Below are 18273 nucleotides of genomic sequence, written 5' to 3'. Positions count from 1 at the left end.
TGCAGCAGGCAGATGCCACTCACCACATGTCACCGGGATATTTCGGGACATTTCAGGCCATATTCGTGCTGGGGAGGGGGATGGGCAGGAAATGCCTCGTTTCCTCTTAATCATCAGCTCTGACCCGAGCCCAGCACATCAAAGGCCAGGCCTGACTTAGGCTCAGCACAAACCCAGGGGGACTCTGCAGAAGGACGGGAGCAGTTCCCCCTCCTCTCTTGAGCAGAACCCCCAGCCCTGCAGGACCCTGCCCCTCACTACCGTGGGCATCCATCCCAAGGTTATCCCAGTCCCCTCATTCCCTCAGGGATCCATCGCCAGGTTTATCCCAGTCCCCTCAGGGATCCCCAGCTTATCCCAGTTCCCTCAGGGACCCCCAGGTTTATCCCAGTCCCCTCATTCCCTAGGGGATCCCCAAGTTATCCCAGTCCCCTCATTCCCTCAGGGATCCATCCCCAGGTTATCCCAGTTTCAGGGATCTCCAGGTTATCCCAGTTTCAGGGATCTCCAGGTTATCCCAGTTCCCTCAGGGACCCCCAGGTTTATCCCAGTTCCCTCATTCCCTCACGGATCCCCAGCTTATCCCAGTCCCCTCAAGGATACCCAGGTTTATCCCAGTCCCCTCATTCCCTCGGGGATCCCCAGGTTATCCCAGTCTCGGGGACCCCAAGGTTATCCCAGTCCCCTCATTCCCTCAGGGATCCATCCCCAGGTTATCCCAGTCCCCTCAGGGATTCCCAGTTTATACCAATCCCCTCATTCCCTCAGGGACCCCCAGGTTATCCCAGTTCCTTCATTCCCTCAGGGATCCCCAGCTTATCCTATTCCCCTCATTCCCTCAGGAATCCATCCCCAGTTTATCCCATTCCCTCAGGCATCCCCAGTTTATCCCAGTCCCCTCAGGGATCCCCAGTTTATCCCAGTCCAGCTGTCCTGGAACGGCTCTGCCAGGCCCTGCTGAGCTGCAGCACCTCCCTGCTCCCAGAACAGATCCCTGCATGCAGCTCTGGATGCTCCAGCTGAGCATCCCCATCCTGGAAAATCTCTTTTTAATGCTGTTAAATCCTGACTTTCACAGAACCACGGGTTGGTTTGGGTGGGAAGGGGCCCCAAAGCCCATCCAGGGCCATGGCAGGGACACCTTCCAGCATCCCAGGTGACTCCAAGCCCTGCCAACCTGGCCTTGGGCACTGCCAGGGATGCAGGGGCAGCCCCAGCTGCTCCGTGAGATGGAAGTGGGATTTGTTGGCACTGCCACAGCCTCAGGGGCTCATCCCAGCTCTACTGAAACTCTCCACAGCAAAGGATGCAGAGCTCTGGGGTGTTTGCAGAGCGATGGCAGCCAGGCCAGAGCAGCTTTTGGTTTCCATCACACAGCTCTGGCCAGGACACGGCTCACCCTGTGCCACCAGCCAGGAGCTGCACCAAAAGCTGGAAGGCCAGAAATGGAGGATATCTCCATTTCCATCTGTGCTTTCACCTTTTCAGGTGAAATCAGGAGAGGAGTGAAGCTGAGATCCATCCACAGGGAGCTCAGGGCCATTTCCACCACACCAAACTCTGACTGGGCATTTTCCTCCTGGGCACTGTGTTATCCCAAATTTCCCTCCCTGGATGTGCTCCATGTGGCTCAAATTAATCAAATTTGATTAATCTGTCCCCAGTGAAGGCTGAGTTCCACCAGGGAACCTCAGCCAGGGCAGAGGGGAGAAAAGCTGCTCCACTTCTGTCCCTGCACCTCTCCCAGGTGTTAACCCTTCAATGTCCACAGGGCCCTGAGCTCAGCAGGGTGAGGCTGCACAGGTCTCACTGCCACCCCCGCCAGGCTCCCTGCAAACCCTGCTGGGCTGCTCTGGGAAGGTCACAGGGGAACACCAACCAGCTCTGCCAGCTGTCCCTGTTCTCCAGGACATTCCTGGAACCACAGAGTCCTTTAGATTGGAAAAGCCCTTGGAGATCACCAAGTCCAACTCATTGCCCAGCACTGCCAAAGCCACCACTGCCCCATGTCCCCAAGTGCCACATCCACAGGGCTTTTAAATCCCTCCAGGGATGGGCACCTCAAACCTCCCTGGGCAGCTGTGCCAGGGCAGGACAGCCCTTTCCAGGTGGGAATTGCTCCAAATATCCACCCTGAGCCTGCCCTGGCCCAGCCTGAGGCCATTTCCCCTTGTCCTGTCCCTGTCCCCTGGCTGTCCCCTCCTGTCAGGGACTTGTGCAGAGCCACAAGGTCCCCCCTGAGCCTCCTTTTCTCCAGGCTGAGCCCCTTCCCAGCTCCCTCAGCCTCTCCTGGGGCTCCATTCCCTTCCCAGCTCCCTCAGCCCCTCCTGGGGCTCCATTCCCTTCCCAGCTCCCTCAGCCTCTCCTGGGGCTCCATTCCCTTCCCAGCTCCCTCAGCCCCTCCTGGGGCTCCATTCCCTTCCCAGCTCCCTCAGCCTCTCCTGGGGCTCCATTCCCTTCCCTGGACATGCCCCAGCCCCTCCAGGACTCTCTTGCCCTGAGTGTCCCCATGATGGGCTCAGGATGGGTTTCCAAAAGCACACAGAGGGCTCCCTGAACCCCCAAAGCACACAGATGGCCCCCTGAACCCCCAAAGCACACAGATGGCTTTCTGAACCCCCAAAGCACACAGGTGGCTCTCTGAACCCCCAAAGCACACAGAGAGATGTTTCCCTGAACCCTCAAAGCACAGATGGCCCCCTGAACCCCCAAAGCACACAGGTGGCTCCCAGAAGCCCCAAAGCACAGATGGCCCCCTGAACCCCCAAAGCACACCAATCTCAGAGCACAGGGCACAGACCCCGTCACCAGGCTGCACTCCCTGCTCCTGGAGCCTTTCCCACCCTCCATGGCCCTGTGGCTCCCCCAGCTGCCCCTCCTGGCTCGCCGGGGCTCTGCCAGCCCGGGATCAGAGCTCCTTGTGCTGGGCAAGGCCAGAGCAGGTTCCAGCCCAGCCCAGGGTGCCCTGCCCTGCCAACAGCCTCTCTGCGCTCTCCAGGAAACGTTTCACAGCAGATAAACAAAGCAGCTCACACTCCTGCTGCCACACAGGCTGCTCCAGGAGAACCAGGAACGAGGATTAAAGAGACTCTCAGCAAAACAGATGCACCTTTAAAGAGCTGATACACCTTAAGGAGCTTCTGCCCTCTCCTCTGCCCTTTTAATCCCATACCAGATCTTTCACCCGAGTCATTTTAGTCACTGTGTGTAAAGAAATAAAATCCTACAGAGTCTGAGAGGGAACTCAGCTCTGGCCAACTGAGCCAAGCTCATTGTCAATGAAGGAGCTGACCACACTCTGCTGCATTTAGGAAAGCTCTGAGAAATGCATTTGGGAAAGCTCTGAGAGATGCATTTGGGAAAGCTCTGAGAGATGCAAGTGCTGCCCACATAAACCTGGATCAGGCAGTGTTCACAATTAAAACCCGTGTTTGAAGTGGTTGGGGTTTTCTGGAGGTGTTTTTATCAGCCCATCAAGGTTTAATGGGGTTGTTTGGGGGTGTTTTTATCAGCCCATCAAGGTTTAATCCAGAGATCCTCCACAGCTGGATGTGAAGGAGAACCTCACACCAGCAAAGCTTTGGCAAAAATGCACTCTGGAATTCGTCCTATTGGTTATTCCCTTATACAAAGAAGGATTTAAAACTGGATTTAAAACTGATGTTATAAACACAATCAGCACTTCCACTCGGGTTCCTTCCTGGAAATAGAACCTAAACTTCCTGAATCCACGAATGCAAGCAGCTGAGCAGCTCCCACCGGGCTCAGACAAGCTCTGCAGAGGCAGGCAGCAAAACCTGATCATCTGGTTCCACCTCAGCCTCACATCCAGGAGGGAATTCCAGCTGCAGCCACCATGGAAATGGGAGAAGCTGCCCATCTGCTGCCAGCAGGGCATCACCCTGCAATGCCAGCCTGGCACACAAGCGGGTCAGCCCTAAAAAACTCCAGAGGATGTGAAATTGCTGCTCAGTCTCAGTCACCCCCAGAAAACACAACAGGAGCCCCGGCGGGATGAAGGACTTGACCCAGATTGCAGGATCTGCTCCACTCATCCCATTAGGCAAATGCTGGCCAGGATTTAGGCAGAAAGCAGGTCAGGGAGGGATGGACAATCCTGTGGCATCAGGAGCCAGGTGCCACTAAAGGGCACATTTCACACTGAGCTGGCACAGGGCTGGAGCAGCAGCAGGGGAGGGAGATCCCAGAGCCACCTCCCTGCCTGGGGACATCTCAGCTGGGGGATCCCAGAGCCACCTCCTCCTTGGGGACATCCCTGTCCTGCTGGGAGATCCCAGAGCCACCTCCTTCCCTGGGGACATTCCTGTCCAACTGGGAGATCCCAGAGCCACCTCCTCCTTGGGGACATCCCTGCCCAACTGGGAGATCCCAGAGTCACCTCCCTCCTTCCCTGGGGACATCTCAGCTGGGGGATCCCAGAGCCACCTCCTTCCTTGGGGACATCCCTGCCCAACTGGGAGATCCCAGAGTCACCTCCTCCTTGGGGACATCCCTGTCCTGCTGGAAGATCCCAGAGCCACCTCCATCCTTCCCTGGTGACATCCCTGCCCAACTGGGAGATCCCAGAGTCACCTCTCTCCTTGGGGACATCCCTGTCCAACTGGGAGATCCCAGAGTCACCTCTCTCCTTGGGGACATCCCTGCCCAACTGGGAGATCCCAGAGTCACCTCCTCCTTGGGGACATCCCTGTCCAACTGGGGGATCCCAGAGCCACCTCTCTCCTTCCCTGGGGACATCTCAGCTGGGGGATCCCAGAGCCACCTCCTTCCTTGGGCACATCCCTGTCCTGCTGGAAGATCCCAGAGCCACCTCCTTCCTTGGGCACATCCCTGTCCTGCTGGAAGATCCCAGAGCCACCTCTCTCCTTGGGGACATCCCTGTCCAACTGGGAGATCCCAGAGCCACCTCCTTCCTTGGGGACATCCCTGTCCTGCTGGAAGATCCCAGAGTCACCTCTCTCCTTGGGGACATCCCTGTCCAACTGGGGGATCCCAGAGTCACCTCCTTCCCTGGGGACATCCCTGTCCTGCTGGAAGATCCCAGAGCCACCTCCTCCCTGGGGACATCCCTGTCCTGCTGGAAGATCCCAGAGCCACCTCCCTCCTTGGGGACATCCCTGTCCTGCTGGAAGATCCCAGAGCCACCTCCTTCCTTGGGGACATCCCTGTCCTGCTGGAAGATCCCAGAGTCACCTCCTCCCTGGGGACATCCCTGTCCTGCTGGAAGATCCCAGAGTCACCTCCTCCCTGGGGACATCCCTGTCCTGCTGGAAGATCCCACAGTCACCTCTCTCCTTGGGGACATCCCTGCCCAACTGGGGGATCCCAGAGCCACCTCCCTCCTTCCCTGGGGACATCTCAGCTGGGGGATCCCAGAGTCACCTCCCTCCTTCCCTGGGCACATTCCTGCCCAACCTTTACTGTCCCAGTGTCCAGCCTGGCCTTGGGCACTGCCAGGGATCCAGGGGCAGCCCCAGCTGCTCTGGGCACCCTGCCAGGGAACAATTCCCAATTCCCAATACCCCATCCATCCCTGCCCTCTAAACTTTCTGATTTCTGATGCTTCATTTCAAATATCCCTCCACAAGGACACTGAGGTGCTTCTTCAGTTTCTGGATCAGTGGAAAACTTGTCCAACCAAAAGACTCCATGAGCATTCTGAAACTGCCCTGAGCTCCCACCAGCTTCCAAAGCTCCTCCAGCTCTAAGTGGAGAATAAACAGCTCCAGAGAATCACAGGATATCCTGAGCTGGAAGAGACCCACAGCAATCCAGCCCAACTCCTCCTTGAAAAAATCCCAACAGGGTTACAGCAGCCCCAAAGGCCAGGAGAGGTTTGCTGGCTAGGAGGGATTTTTGTGGGGAAAAGCAGGAGTGACCCCCTAGAAAAGCACTCAAAGCTTCTGGCCTGGGAGCTTACAACCCTGAATTCACATCTCTGAATTCACATCCCTAAATTTACACTCCTGAATTCACATCCCTGAAATCACATCCTTAAATTCACATCCCTAAATTCACATCCCTACATTCAGAACCCTGAATTCACATCCTTAGATTCACATCCTTGAATTCACATCCCTAAATTCACACCCCTGAATTCACATCCCTGATTTTACACCCCTGAATTCACATCCCTAAATTTATATCCCTAAATTCATATCCCTAAATCACAACCCTGAATTCACATCCCTGAATTCACATCCCTAAATTCACACCCCTGAATATACAAACCCTGAATTCACATCCTCAAATTCATGCCCCTGAATTCACATCCCTGAATTTACAACCCTGAATGCACATCCCTGGATTCCCATCCCTAAATTCACCACCATGAATTCCCATCCCTAAATTCACCACCATGAATTCACATCCTCAAATTCACACCCCTGGATTCACATCCTTAAATTCACATCTCTGAATTCACACCCCTAAATTCACACCCCTGGATTCAGCCCAGCAGATAAACTGGAACAGCTCCAAGGTGGGGTTGGAGTAGAACACCAGGACAACCTGGGGATGAGGTGGGAGAGGGATTTGTGTCTGCTGGGGGGACTAACAGGGTGGCCTTTCCCAAAAACCCCTCTGTGCCATCCCTGAGGGTTTGAGAAGGTTGTACAGGGGATCTAAGAGTGAATTATCTGTCACCCTGTTCTTCTAAGCCTTCTGATGTTTACATTCCTGTGAGGAACTTTCTCACATGTTTTCTGTAAATAACTCATTCTTTTACATTCTTTTCTGGAGGAGGAGACATTTGATGGACTGTTGGTTTGTCCAGTGTCATTGGAGAGGTGGCACTGTCATCCTCCAATCCACTGTCACTTTTGAAAATCTATAAATGCTGGAGTCAGAAATTAAACTGTCCTTCTTTTTCCCTTGGAGATTCCAGTTTTCCTGTTGATTTATTTCATGTCCTATAGTGACAATTATCAGCAAGAGATAATTATCAGTTGTAATTATTATTCCTAAGACAGACCTGCACCACTCCTGGCTGTCCACTCAGGCTGCCCCCACAGCACAGGAATTTGGGGTTCACACCAAGCAGACCTGCAGCACTGCTCTGACACTGAGCTGTCAATATTGAATAAATTCATGTTTGAGCTCAAGCCCTGCAGCAGTGCCTGCCTTCAGCCATGGAGCTGGCACAGGGCTGGAGCATTTCCCATTGTCACCAGGGTCACCATTTGTCAACATTGTCCCAATGTCACCATTTCCCACTGTCACAATGTCACCATTTCCAATTGTCACCACTGTCACCATTTTATTTGTCAACATTGTCCCAACGTCACCATTTCCCACTATCACAATGTCACCATTTCCAATTGTCACCACTGTCACCATTTTATTTGTCAACATTGTCCCAACGTCACCATTTCCCACTGTCCCAATGTCACCATTTCCCATTGTCACCACTGTCCCAGTGTCACCATTTCCCATTGCTGTGCTGTATTTTGTTGCTGCTCATTGACTGAGCTGCCAGTATTAATAAAATACTATCAAACTCACAACTTAGAGATAAATATTCCTTCCCATGTGGAGCACAGGGGAAACCTCAGCCCTCATCCCTTCCTTTCAAGGCTGGAAAACACAAAAAGCTGCCTACAGACCTGCAGGAAACAGCAGCTCAAAGATGGACAGGAAGCCTCAGTGGCCTGAAGTGTCACAAAAATGACATTTGAAGGACATTTGGTGCCCTGTTAAGGGAAGTGTCACAAGAAATGACATTTGAAGCACATTTAAGGGAAGTGTCCTGTGTGTTGAGACTGTAAATAAAAGCAGTTTGTTACTGGTTTTATTTACAAATCACCTACAAGCCAAACCCTTGAACTGAAATTCTTCCTTGCAGAATCTCTGAGAGGGGGAAGGGGAAAGGGTCTCCACAATTTGAATTTTCACAACAACACCTCAGACTGGGCCACACTGGGGTCTGCACAATTTGAATTTCCCTCTTTCCATAAACATGCCATGGGAATAAACAACCCCAGGACTACCAGAGACAGATGAAGACCCAATGATTCTTCTGCTTCTGCTGCAGAATCAGATGCAAGCACATGAGAGCAGGAGGAAGGAGAAAGCCTGAACCTCCCTGAACCCCAACACCCTCCAAAGGGAGCTCAGAACCATTCCATGAGAGACTGGACAGAACTCAGAACCATTCCATTGGACAGAACTCAAAACCATTCCATGAGATATTGGACAGAACTCAGAACCAGTCCATGAAAGACTGGACAGAGCTCAGAACCATTCCATTGCACAGAACTCAAAACCATTCCATGACATATTGGACAGAACTCCAAACTATTCCATTGGACAGAACTCAAAAGCATTCCATGACAGAATGGCCAGAACTCAAAATAATTCCATGACAGACTGGACAGAACCCAAAACCATTCCATGAAATACTGGACAGAACCCAAAACCATTCTATGAGAGATTGGACAGAACTCAGAACTATTTCATTGGACAGAACCCAAAACCATTCCATGACAGAGTGGACAGAGCTCAGGAGAAAGACAATAAGGGAATAGGACTTGGATACAGCCAAAGAATCACTTCTGGCCCTGCCAGTGAGATATGGCAGAGGAAATCACAAAACCCTCTGAGAGCACATCCAAGCACATTTAACAGGAGCTGATTTATTTGATTTACTTGTCCCAGCCACCAAAGAGCTGTGACCAGGTGCATTTCCACCTCCTGCAGCTGCTCCAAAGGGGTGGCACAGGTGATCCCTCAGGTGCCTCCAAGCTAAACCAAGCCTGGGATTTTACACCAGGAAACATCACTGGTTTAGGGTTTTATACCAAGAAATATCACTGATGTTGGGTTTTACAGTGCAAAAGCCTTGCCCTGCAATGCTCAGGGGCAGGGCTGAGCTGCCTGGGGAGGAGAGCACAGCCTGAGCAGCAGGAGCTGCCCCAGGGCTGCAGCAGCTCCAGAATCCCCCTGCAAAAATCCCATGAACCAGACTGGGAGAGATGAGTGATGCCAGGGGTGACTCTCACAACTAAAAGCTCAATATCATGTATATATGTTAGGAGACATTTTATAGATTTATGTTTTACCCCCCCCCGCCCAAATTCCATGACCCAAACTGTGACAGATGAGTGATGTCATGGGTGACTCTCACAATAAAAAGTAAATATCAAATATACATGTCAGAAGAAGTTTTATAGATTTATAGTTATCTTTTACCCCCCTCCTGCCCAAATTCCATGACCCAAACTGTGACAGATGAGTGATGAGGCCATGGGTAACTCACAATTAAAAGGTAAATATCATATATATATGTTAGGAGAAGTTTTATAGATTTATCATTACGTTTTACCCCCCCTGCCCAAATCACAGGAACCTGACTGTGAGCAATGCCATGGCTGATTCTCACAATGAAAAGGTAAATATAATGTAGACATGTTAGAAGTTTTACAGATCTATAGTTATCTTTTACCCCCCTCCTGCCCAAATCCCATGAACCAGACTGTGATAGATGAGTTAGATGAGTGATGCCATGAATGACTCTCACAATTCAAAGGTAAATATCATGTACACATGTTAGGAGAAGTTTTATAGATTTGTTTTACCCCCCCTGCCCAAATCACAGGAACCAGACTGTGACAGTTGAGTGATGCCATGGTTGACTCACAATTAAAAGGTAAATATCCTGCATATATATGAGGAGTAGTTTTATAGATTAATAGTTATCTTTTATCCCCCACCTGCCCAAATCACAGGAACCAGACCGTGACAGATGAGTGATGCCATGGTTGATTCACAATTAAAAGGTAGATATCATCATAAAAGGTAAATATCACCTTAAAAAAGGTAAATATATGTTAGGAGAAGTTTTATATTTACAGTTATCTTTTATTCCCCTTGTGTTGTTATCAGAGAGTGCCCTGGGATTGGGATTTTGGGAGGGTGGGATTGTCACTATGGCATCCTGACATCCAATCAAGATTTAGGGATTTAAACTCCACCACTGGACAATAAAAATTAATCAATGGACACAACGTTGGGAAGGGCTAAAGGGTTAAAAGGCAAAACCTCCTTGTGGGGTGAGCACATGGTGAGAAACTCCTCTGCCTTTTTTCTCTATTCAGTCTGCTGTTGTATTTTTGACAAGGTTTTAATAAACCTTTAAAATTTTTTTAAAGTGAATAGCATTCCTCACAAGACAGACCAAGCAAAAGTGTGGCAGAGCTCTGTGGTAAAATCCACACCTACAGCACGTTTATGGCTCTAAACAAGGAAATTGCTCCCTGGGAGAGTGGGGAGGGGCTGGGAAGGAATTCCCAGAGCTGCCCCTGAATCCCTGCAATTGTCCAAGGCCAGGTTGGACACTGGGGCTGGAGCACCCTGGGACAGTGAAATGTGTCCCTGCCATGGCGTGAGGTCACATTTAAGCTCCTTTCCAACCCAAACTGTGACTCTATAAAATACAGGGAATATCTCTGGGGTCCTTCACCAGCTCTGAGTTTGTCTCCTGGAGCACAGCAGTGGAGAAGAGCTGCTCACATTTCCACCTGGGAATTCCAATTTTCACAGCATCACAAACTGCTGGCAGAGGCACCGGGGGCACACCTGGGGCTCCCCTCCAGGCACAGCCACCTCTCCCTGCTCTGCACAGCCCAGGGCTTTTCCAGCTGCTCTGCCACCCTGGGAAAGGTGGGCAGCCCTGCCAGGCCCAGAGCCAGCCCCTGGGGCAGCTGCGGAACTGCTGTGCTGCTAATTGGGCTTGTAATTACAACCAAAGCAGCCCCACCTATGAAAAATGGGCTTCACCCAGCTCCAGCAAGCACCTGCACAGCCACAGCTGCAGGGGTGGCACCTGCAGCACCTCAGAGCCCGGGAAGAGGTTAAAATTCCCAGCAGGAGCAAAGGAACTTGGAAATGAGTGTTGCAAACAGCAGGCCAATAATGGGATTATTGTGACTGGAAGGAGGATTTTGTAGTCTGCTGCTTTGCTGCAGCCATCAGAGGGGATTACACTTCCCCCTCACCCTGCACAGGTTCTGTCTCCACACAGGAACCATTTTTAAGCCTCCATTTGTGCGTTAGAGATGCCCAGGATGAGCTCAAAGCAGATTTCAGCTCACTACAACTGCCAGGAGCAGAAGTGCAGGTGGCAGAGGATGCAGCTGAGCCCAGAGCTGCAATCTGGCTGTACTGGGAAGTGAGAGAACCCCAGAGACCCTGAGGCTGGAAAATCCCTCCAAAGCATCCAGTGCCAGCTTTGCCCAATGCCCACCCTGTCCCCAGCCCAGGGCACCCAGTGCCACATCCAGGTGACACCTGCAGGGATGGGCACTGCCAACTTCCCTGGGCAGCCCCTGCCAAGGCCTGAGCACCCTTTCCATGCAGAAATTCCTCCTGGTGTCCACCCTGAGCCTGCCCTGGCCCAGCCTGAGGCCATTTCCCCTTGTCCTGTCCCTGTCCCCTGGCTGTCCCCTCCTGTCAGGGACTTGTGCAGAGCCACAAGGTCCCCCCTGAGCCTCCTTTTCTCCAGGCTGAGCCCCTTCCCAGCTCCCTCAGCCCCTCCTGGGGCTCCATTCCCTTCCCAGCTCCCTCAGCCTCTCCTGGGGCTCCATTCCCTTCCCAGCTCCCTCAGCCCCTCCTGGGGCTCCATTCCCTTCCCAGCTCCATTCCCTTCAGGTCTCTCCTGTCAGGTCTCCAGCACGCAGTGAGGGGCACCTGATTTTCCTGAAATCCTTCAGGAAAAGCTTGAAAAAAATTCAGGAAAAATCCCTCCAAGAGCTGCAGCTGCCTGGGGATGTGTGTGAGTGAGGAGTGAAGCAGAGTGCCCTTCTCCATGGACGTGTGCCAGGGTCTGTGCCAAGCCCTGCCCAGGCAGGAGCTGTTTCCCTGGAAGCAGTGCCAAGGTGATTCCCTGGCAGCACACACAGAGCTGTGCCAGAGCTGGGGCCACCACCTGCCCTGGCCTTCAGAAACCTCTGCAAAGGCATTTCACAGCTGGGACAGAGCAGCCCTCACCTCAGCACTGCGTCTGCCTTGGAAATTCATCCTCAGCCACAGCCTGGGATCAGGGAAGGAGCTGTGATAATCCTCAGGGGCTGAAAACCACATAAAGCACCACCAAAAAGCCCAACAGAGCAACAAACAATCACCTCCAGAAAAAAAAAAAAAAAAACAAAAAAAAAAAAAACAAACAAAACAGGAAGACTTTACCAGCTTCAGGTATCAGCTCATTCTGCAAGCTGGGATTAATCCCTGAACCTCCCTGAGATGTGTCAAACCCTGCCAGGCTCTCCAGGAGGAGCCTCCTGGGCTCCACAGCAGCCTCCAGACATTTCCCAGGAACAACGAGGTAGTGAGAGCTGTGGAGAACAGGAGGCACCAAGGTGAGCAGAGGATGGAGCAGCTCTGCTGAGGAAAGGCTGGGACAGCTGGGATTGCTCACCTGGAGAAGGGAAAGCTCTGGGGTGGCCTTGCAGGGCCTGAGGGGGTGAACAGGAAAGATGGAGAGAGAGAATTTACAAAGGATGGACAGGACCCAGGGAATGGCTCCCAGTGCCAGAGGGCAGGGCTGGATGGGAGATTGGGAATGAGGAATTGTGCCCTGGCAGGGTGGGCAGGCCCTGGCACAGGGTGCCCGTGGTGCCTCAGGTTTGGCTTTTCTGTTTTTCACGTTCTGTGCTGCTTTAGTGTGTGGGTCTGGGTTTCATATCAGGGATGCTGAGCTCTGGGCACAGAGCAGGGACACAAAACAATTCCTGCTCCAGCTGGGCACCAAGGACAAATGACCCAAATCTCAGCCCAGGAGCACAAACAGGAGAGAGAAAAACAAGGATGGGACTGCATGGGCTAAAGCTGGAATGGGACAATGAACTGCAAGGTGCAAATGGAGCAGAACTGATCCCAGTGACAGACCCCGTGCCTGGTTCTGCATTTTGGGGCCATTTTGGTTCATCTTGGGCTCATTTTGGGACCATTTTGGTTCATCCTGGGACCATTTTGGGACCATTTTGGTTCATCTTGGGTTCATTTTGGGACCATTTTGGGACCATTTTGGTTCATCTTGGGACCATTTTGGGACCATTTTGGTTCAGCTTGGGTTCATTTTGGGACCATTTTGGTTCATCTTGGGACCATTTTGGGATCATTTTGGGACCATTTTGGTTCAGCTTGGGTTCATTTTGGGACCAGTTTGGTTCATCTTGGGTCCAATTTGGGACACACTAAAGCAGCACAGAATGTGAAAAATAGAAAAGCCAAACCTGAGGCACCATGGGCACCCTGTGCCAGGGCCTGCCCACCCTCCCAGGGAACAATTCCTCATTCCCAATCTCCCATCCAGCCCTGCCCTCTGGCAGTGGGAGCCATTCCCTGGCTCCTGTCCCCCCATGCCTTGTTCCCAGTCCCTCTGCAGCTCTCCTGGAGCCCCTTCAGGCCCTGCCAGGGGCTCTGAGCTCTCCCTGGATCCTTCTCCCATCCAGGTGAGCACCCCCAGCTCTGCCAGCCTGGCTCCAGCCCTGGAGCAGCTCTGGGTGCAGGATCCCAACCTGAACCTGGCACAACTCCAGCCCTGGCACAGCCTGAACACAAACTGTGTGCTGCCCACCCCCTGAACTCCCAGCAGCAGCAGCTGCTCCCCTCCTGCAGGTGAATTTGGAGCTGCAGGACCCCAGCCCTGTCCCAGCACCTCCTGCAGGTGGGTTTGGAGCTGCAGGACCCCAGCCCTGTCCCAGCAGGGGCAGCAGCCTGTCCCAGCTCAGTGCAGCTGCAGAGAGAGGCAGGAAATGAGAACAGGCTGTTTATCAACAGTGACTTCCTGCCCTCCTGGGGACCTTCCCTCACCTCCTGCTGCCCCAGTTTGCAGGCCCACAGCTCTCCACAGCAGTTTCATGGAATTCCCTCCTCTCACCTTTGAGCTAAATTAATTAATTCAGTTAATTCAAGTATAATTCACCTCAATGTACTGCAGAACTGGAGGAGACCTAACCCCAAACTCCTGGCCAGGAGGGCTAAAGTGGAGCAAGAACAGATCAGCACCAGAAGTTAATTATAAAAAAAACCAATGTTTTTGCTGGTTTAGCTGCCTCAACCACCTGTGAGCAGCAGTGCAGAGGTGAGAGAGCAGGAGAGGGACCAGAAAATGCAGCTGGGATGGCCTGAGGCTGCTCTGCAGGGAGCTGGGGAGTTCCTCAGGATAAGCCTGCATGGAGAGCCAGGTCTGAGGAGCAGCTGAGGGAGCTGGGAGAGGAGAAAAGGAGGCTCAGGGGGGACCTTGTGGCTCTGCACAGGTCCCTGACTGCAGGGGACAGCCAGGGAACAGGGACAGGACAAGGGGAAATGGCCTCAGGCTGGGCCAGGGCAGGCTCAGGGTGGATATCAGGAGGAATTTCTGCATGGAAAGGGTGCTCAGGCCTTGGCAGGGGCTGCCCAGGGAGGTTGGCAGTGCCCATCCCTGCAGGTGGCACCTGGATGTGGCACTGAGTGCCCTGGGCTGGGCACAAGGTGGGCACTGGGCACAGCTGGCACTGGATGGGCTGGGAGGGATTTTCCACCCTGAATGATCCTGGGATTCTGTGAGGTTCCAGCAATCTCTGCCTGGAGCTGTTTGCAGTTCAGATCTCTGTCAATGACCTTCCTCAGGCCCTCTGTGATGGTTTGGGGTCATTTTCAGCAGGTGGAGCCCCCAGCTCTCTGCCCTGCAGCAGCTGCTCTGGACAAGGGGAAATGGGCTCAGGGGGGGCACCAGGAGGAATTTCTGCATGGAAAGGGGGCTCAGGCCTTGGAACTGCTCAGGGAGGTTTGGGGTGCCCACCCCTGTGTCCTGGATGTGGCACTGGGTGCCCTGGGCTGGGGACAGGGTGGGCATTGGGCACAGCTGGGCTGGGAGGGCTTTTCCAAGCTGGATCCTGGACAAGCAGAGCCCCAGGCCCAGCCCCTGCACCCCAGGGGTCACCCTGGGGGTCACCCCAAAGCTCAGGAAAGGAACCCCCACACAGAGGGGACACCTGGAGACATTCCTGAGCCCGGGGACGCTTTTATGTCACCTTCCAAAAGCAGGACAAGGCACCTGAGAGATTTTACCTTCCCTAGCACAGCTTTAAACCTTCCCTGCAAGCCCAGCACACAACCAGAACCCCAGGCAGGATTTCTGCCCCAAAACTCAGCCAAACCCGGGCAGTCTGGAGCTGGAGTTTGACCAGAGTGCCCTGGCATTGCTGCTGAGCACACAGGGTTGCCAGAGCTGGGGTTTTGGCAGGGATTTGCTCATCCTTTCCTCCTTTTTCCTGGCTCTGGGCAAGGTGCAGCCTGCAGGGGGGAGAGGGCTCAGTGGAGAATAAGTTCAGCCCTTAAGTGGATTCTGGAAGGGCTCAGTGGATGCTCAGAGGCTGGAAAAGAGCTGATCCCATTTTTACCCTCTCCTGGAGACCCTGCCACTGTTCTTTCAAAACAAAATGTTAAAATTACACACAGAGCAACTGCCTGCAAGCCAGCAAATTATTTCTTAAAAATCTCCACCTGCACTGAATCTCCTGAACACAGCAGCTCCCCTGATGCCTTTCACGCTGTAAACACGAGGTCCAAGTGAATTTATTTATTAAAATACCCCTTGCAAGTCCCAGCCGCAGGTTTCTATTTACATTTGCTCCCCAGGCAGCCTTTTCAAGTCTTGTTTGAACAGATCCCTCTTCCAGGAGGGTTCCCAAGCCCCAGCTCCTCCTCCACTCCGAGAGGGGGATTTATCCCGAGCTGGGAAGGGCGAGCGGAGCTCTCAGAGCTCAGCGTTTCGCACCTGCGGAGTTTTCCTCTCTCATTCCCGTCCCGTATTCCGAACTTCCCTTTTCTCCACCCTCCGTGCCCGGCCCAGGACAGCGACAAATTTTTGTACAGCTGGGACAGCGAGAGGCAAAGATTCGCTTTTTACATGTGCAGCTCTGCTGAATGGGGGCAGCTCAGCACCCGAGCGTGTCGGAAATCACCGCAAACACCGAAAAAACACGGCAAACACGGAAAAACCCCCGGTGCCTCTCACTTGCTGGCAGCTCTGACTTCCCCCCTCGCTCTCCACAGCAAATCCAAGCGGCAATCCCTCCCCCACGCCGCTCCCCGGGGCAATCCCGGCCGGGAAGCACGGAACAACCGGAGCCCAGGTCACAATAACCCCGCCGGCTCTGCAGGCGGCCGGGCAGGCCCCGCCGCCCCCCCGAGCCCCGGCGGGAGCGCCCCGACCCGCCCCGCGGCCTCCGACCCGCCCCGCGGCCCCCCCGCGCACCGTCCGGGCGGCCTCTGCCCAGGTCCTGCCCTTCTTCTTGCGGCCCTTCTCCCTCATGTCGGACGCGGCGGGGCTCGGGGCGCTCGGGGGGTGTCGGGCGGGCGCGGCGGGCGGCGGGGCGGGGGCGGCGGCCCCTCAAAGGCGAGCGGCGCCGAGAGCGGCGGCCCCAGCGCCCGCCGCCGCCGCCATGTTGGCTCCGGCTGCGCACGGGCCGCGGTCATGTGACCCCGCCCGCCGGCCCCGCCCACGGCGCGGGGAGGGGCGTGGTCTGAGGAAGCCACGCCCACCCCGCCCTGCCCCGGCCGCGTTCCCGCCTCTCGGAGGGACGAGCAAAGATGGCGGCGGCGCCTGAGGGGCGGCGAAGATGGCGGTGGTGCCGCTCTGGTGTGGTGCTGGTGTGTCCTTCCCTGGCTGCCATCGGCAACAGCTCCGCTGTCCCGCCGCCATCGAGTGTCACCGGCAGCCTCCGCTCCCTCCTCCGGCTCGCCGCCGGTGCCCGCAGCCTGCGCTGGCGCCGTGGCTGAGGGAGAAAGATGGCGGCGGCTCCCTCAGAGCCTCAGCCGCGCCCTCTGCGCCCGGTGCCCGCCAGCTCGGCGGTGACACCGATGGTGGCGCCTTAAGAGTCAGAAATAGCGAATAATTCCCCCAGGGAGTCCTGGAGAATGGGCAAGGGGTGTGCAACGGGGTCTTGGCTGTGGTTGGAACGGCCTCAAGGAGCCTGAGCTCCCTCAAAGGGCCTTTGGTGAACAGTCGGGGTCTTCTGTTGAGTAGTGTCTGAAGAACGTCAACCACTTGTTTTTAAAATGTTAAAAGTTTAATAGTTATAAAAATAGTAATATAATTATAGTAATAAAAATTTGGACAATTTGAATTAGGACAATACAAGACAATAAAAACAAAGAGTTACAGACAGTACGGGTACCTTTTTCTGGGCAAAATAAGCCCCCCAAAAGGACCCACGTTAACAGAGGATTAACCCTTAAAAACAATAACCTGTTGCATATTCATACATCTCATACATGATGCATAAATTCCATTCAAACACAGGATTCTGTCTGGGCAGTGTCAGCTCCTTCCTCTTAATCCTAGCTGCATCTTCAGAGCTGAGCAAGGCAGGAAGAAGCTCGTTTCTCCTGATAATGGAGCAATAAATTCTCTTTCTCTGAAATATTTAGGTGTCCTGTGGCTGCTATCTCGCTCCGAGTCCTTTCTTTAAAAAAAGTATCCTACATAGCATAGTTTCTATTTTAACATTATGTTATAACCTAAAACTGTATTTAACACACTACTTAAGAAAATTAATACAGCATAACTTTGTAACATAACACATATAATATTCATTTTAGTATTTGCAAAAAGCCAAACATAAAATACACATTTTTCACGGTGTCTCTTGTCACCTGCTATGTCTCCTGTCACCTGGCTGGAGCCACATGGTGTAAATATAAGAGTGGATGTGATTGTTAAGAAGCCCAAAGCAGCAGACAAGTCCTGCTTGGCACAAAATCCTTGGTGAATTTTGTTCAGAATGGAACGGGGGCACCTCCCCAGAGCCCCCAAAGGAATCCAGGTGGGCACAGACACAAATATTGCTAAATAAATGTGCATTAGGCAGGTGGCAGCCATGCATTGCATGGGTGGTTTTATGAAAACATGCACAAATGTTGCAATTTTTGCTTTTTGCTTTGCTGGCTTTGTGGAACCTCCACTTTGCACCCTGTGTGAAACAATTCAGTGTCTCATTTATAAAGCATTTCTAAACTCTGTCCAGAGAGCTCCAAAATCAGCCCTGTCCCCCCTGCCCTGTCCCCATTCCCCCTCACACCAGCCCTGCCTCAGTTTCCCCCATTCCCCATGTGAGAAACATGGCTCACTATTTAAAATTTTTATAAAAGCTTATAATGGATAAAATCCAGCACTGGGTGCTTGGCTATTTGCCAAAAGCACAGTGTTAATTAAAATCCATGTTCTTTATATACTGTTAAAATACAGGGGGTAAATGTATATTCCTAAGA

At 53.2% G+C, this 18273-nt stretch overlaps 1 protein-coding gene across 1 annotated transcript in view; it reads right to left on the bottom strand.

Moving 5' to 3' along the window:
* ASXL2 (ASXL transcriptional regulator 2) overlaps nt 1-16459 on the bottom strand; it is a 50447-nt gene extending 33988 nt beyond the window's left edge. The window contains exon 1 of the mRNA XM_058801894.1: nt 16259-16459. Within this exon, the coding sequence (XP_058657877.1) occupies nt 16259-16315 (57 nt within the window). The 5' untranslated portion in view covers nt 16316-16459. The remainder of the gene's footprint in view (nt 1-16258) is intronic.
* Between the last annotated feature and the right edge of the window lie 1814 nt (nt 16460-18273).

This window comes from Ammospiza caudacuta, chromosome 3 (genome assembly GCF_027887145.1).
Source record: "Ammospiza caudacuta isolate bAmmCau1 chromosome 3, bAmmCau1.pri, whole genome shotgun sequence".
Taxonomy (NCBI): domain Eukaryota; kingdom Metazoa; phylum Chordata; class Aves; order Passeriformes; family Passerellidae; genus Ammospiza; species Ammospiza caudacuta.
This window is presented reverse-complemented; position numbering and strand designations above follow the sequence as displayed.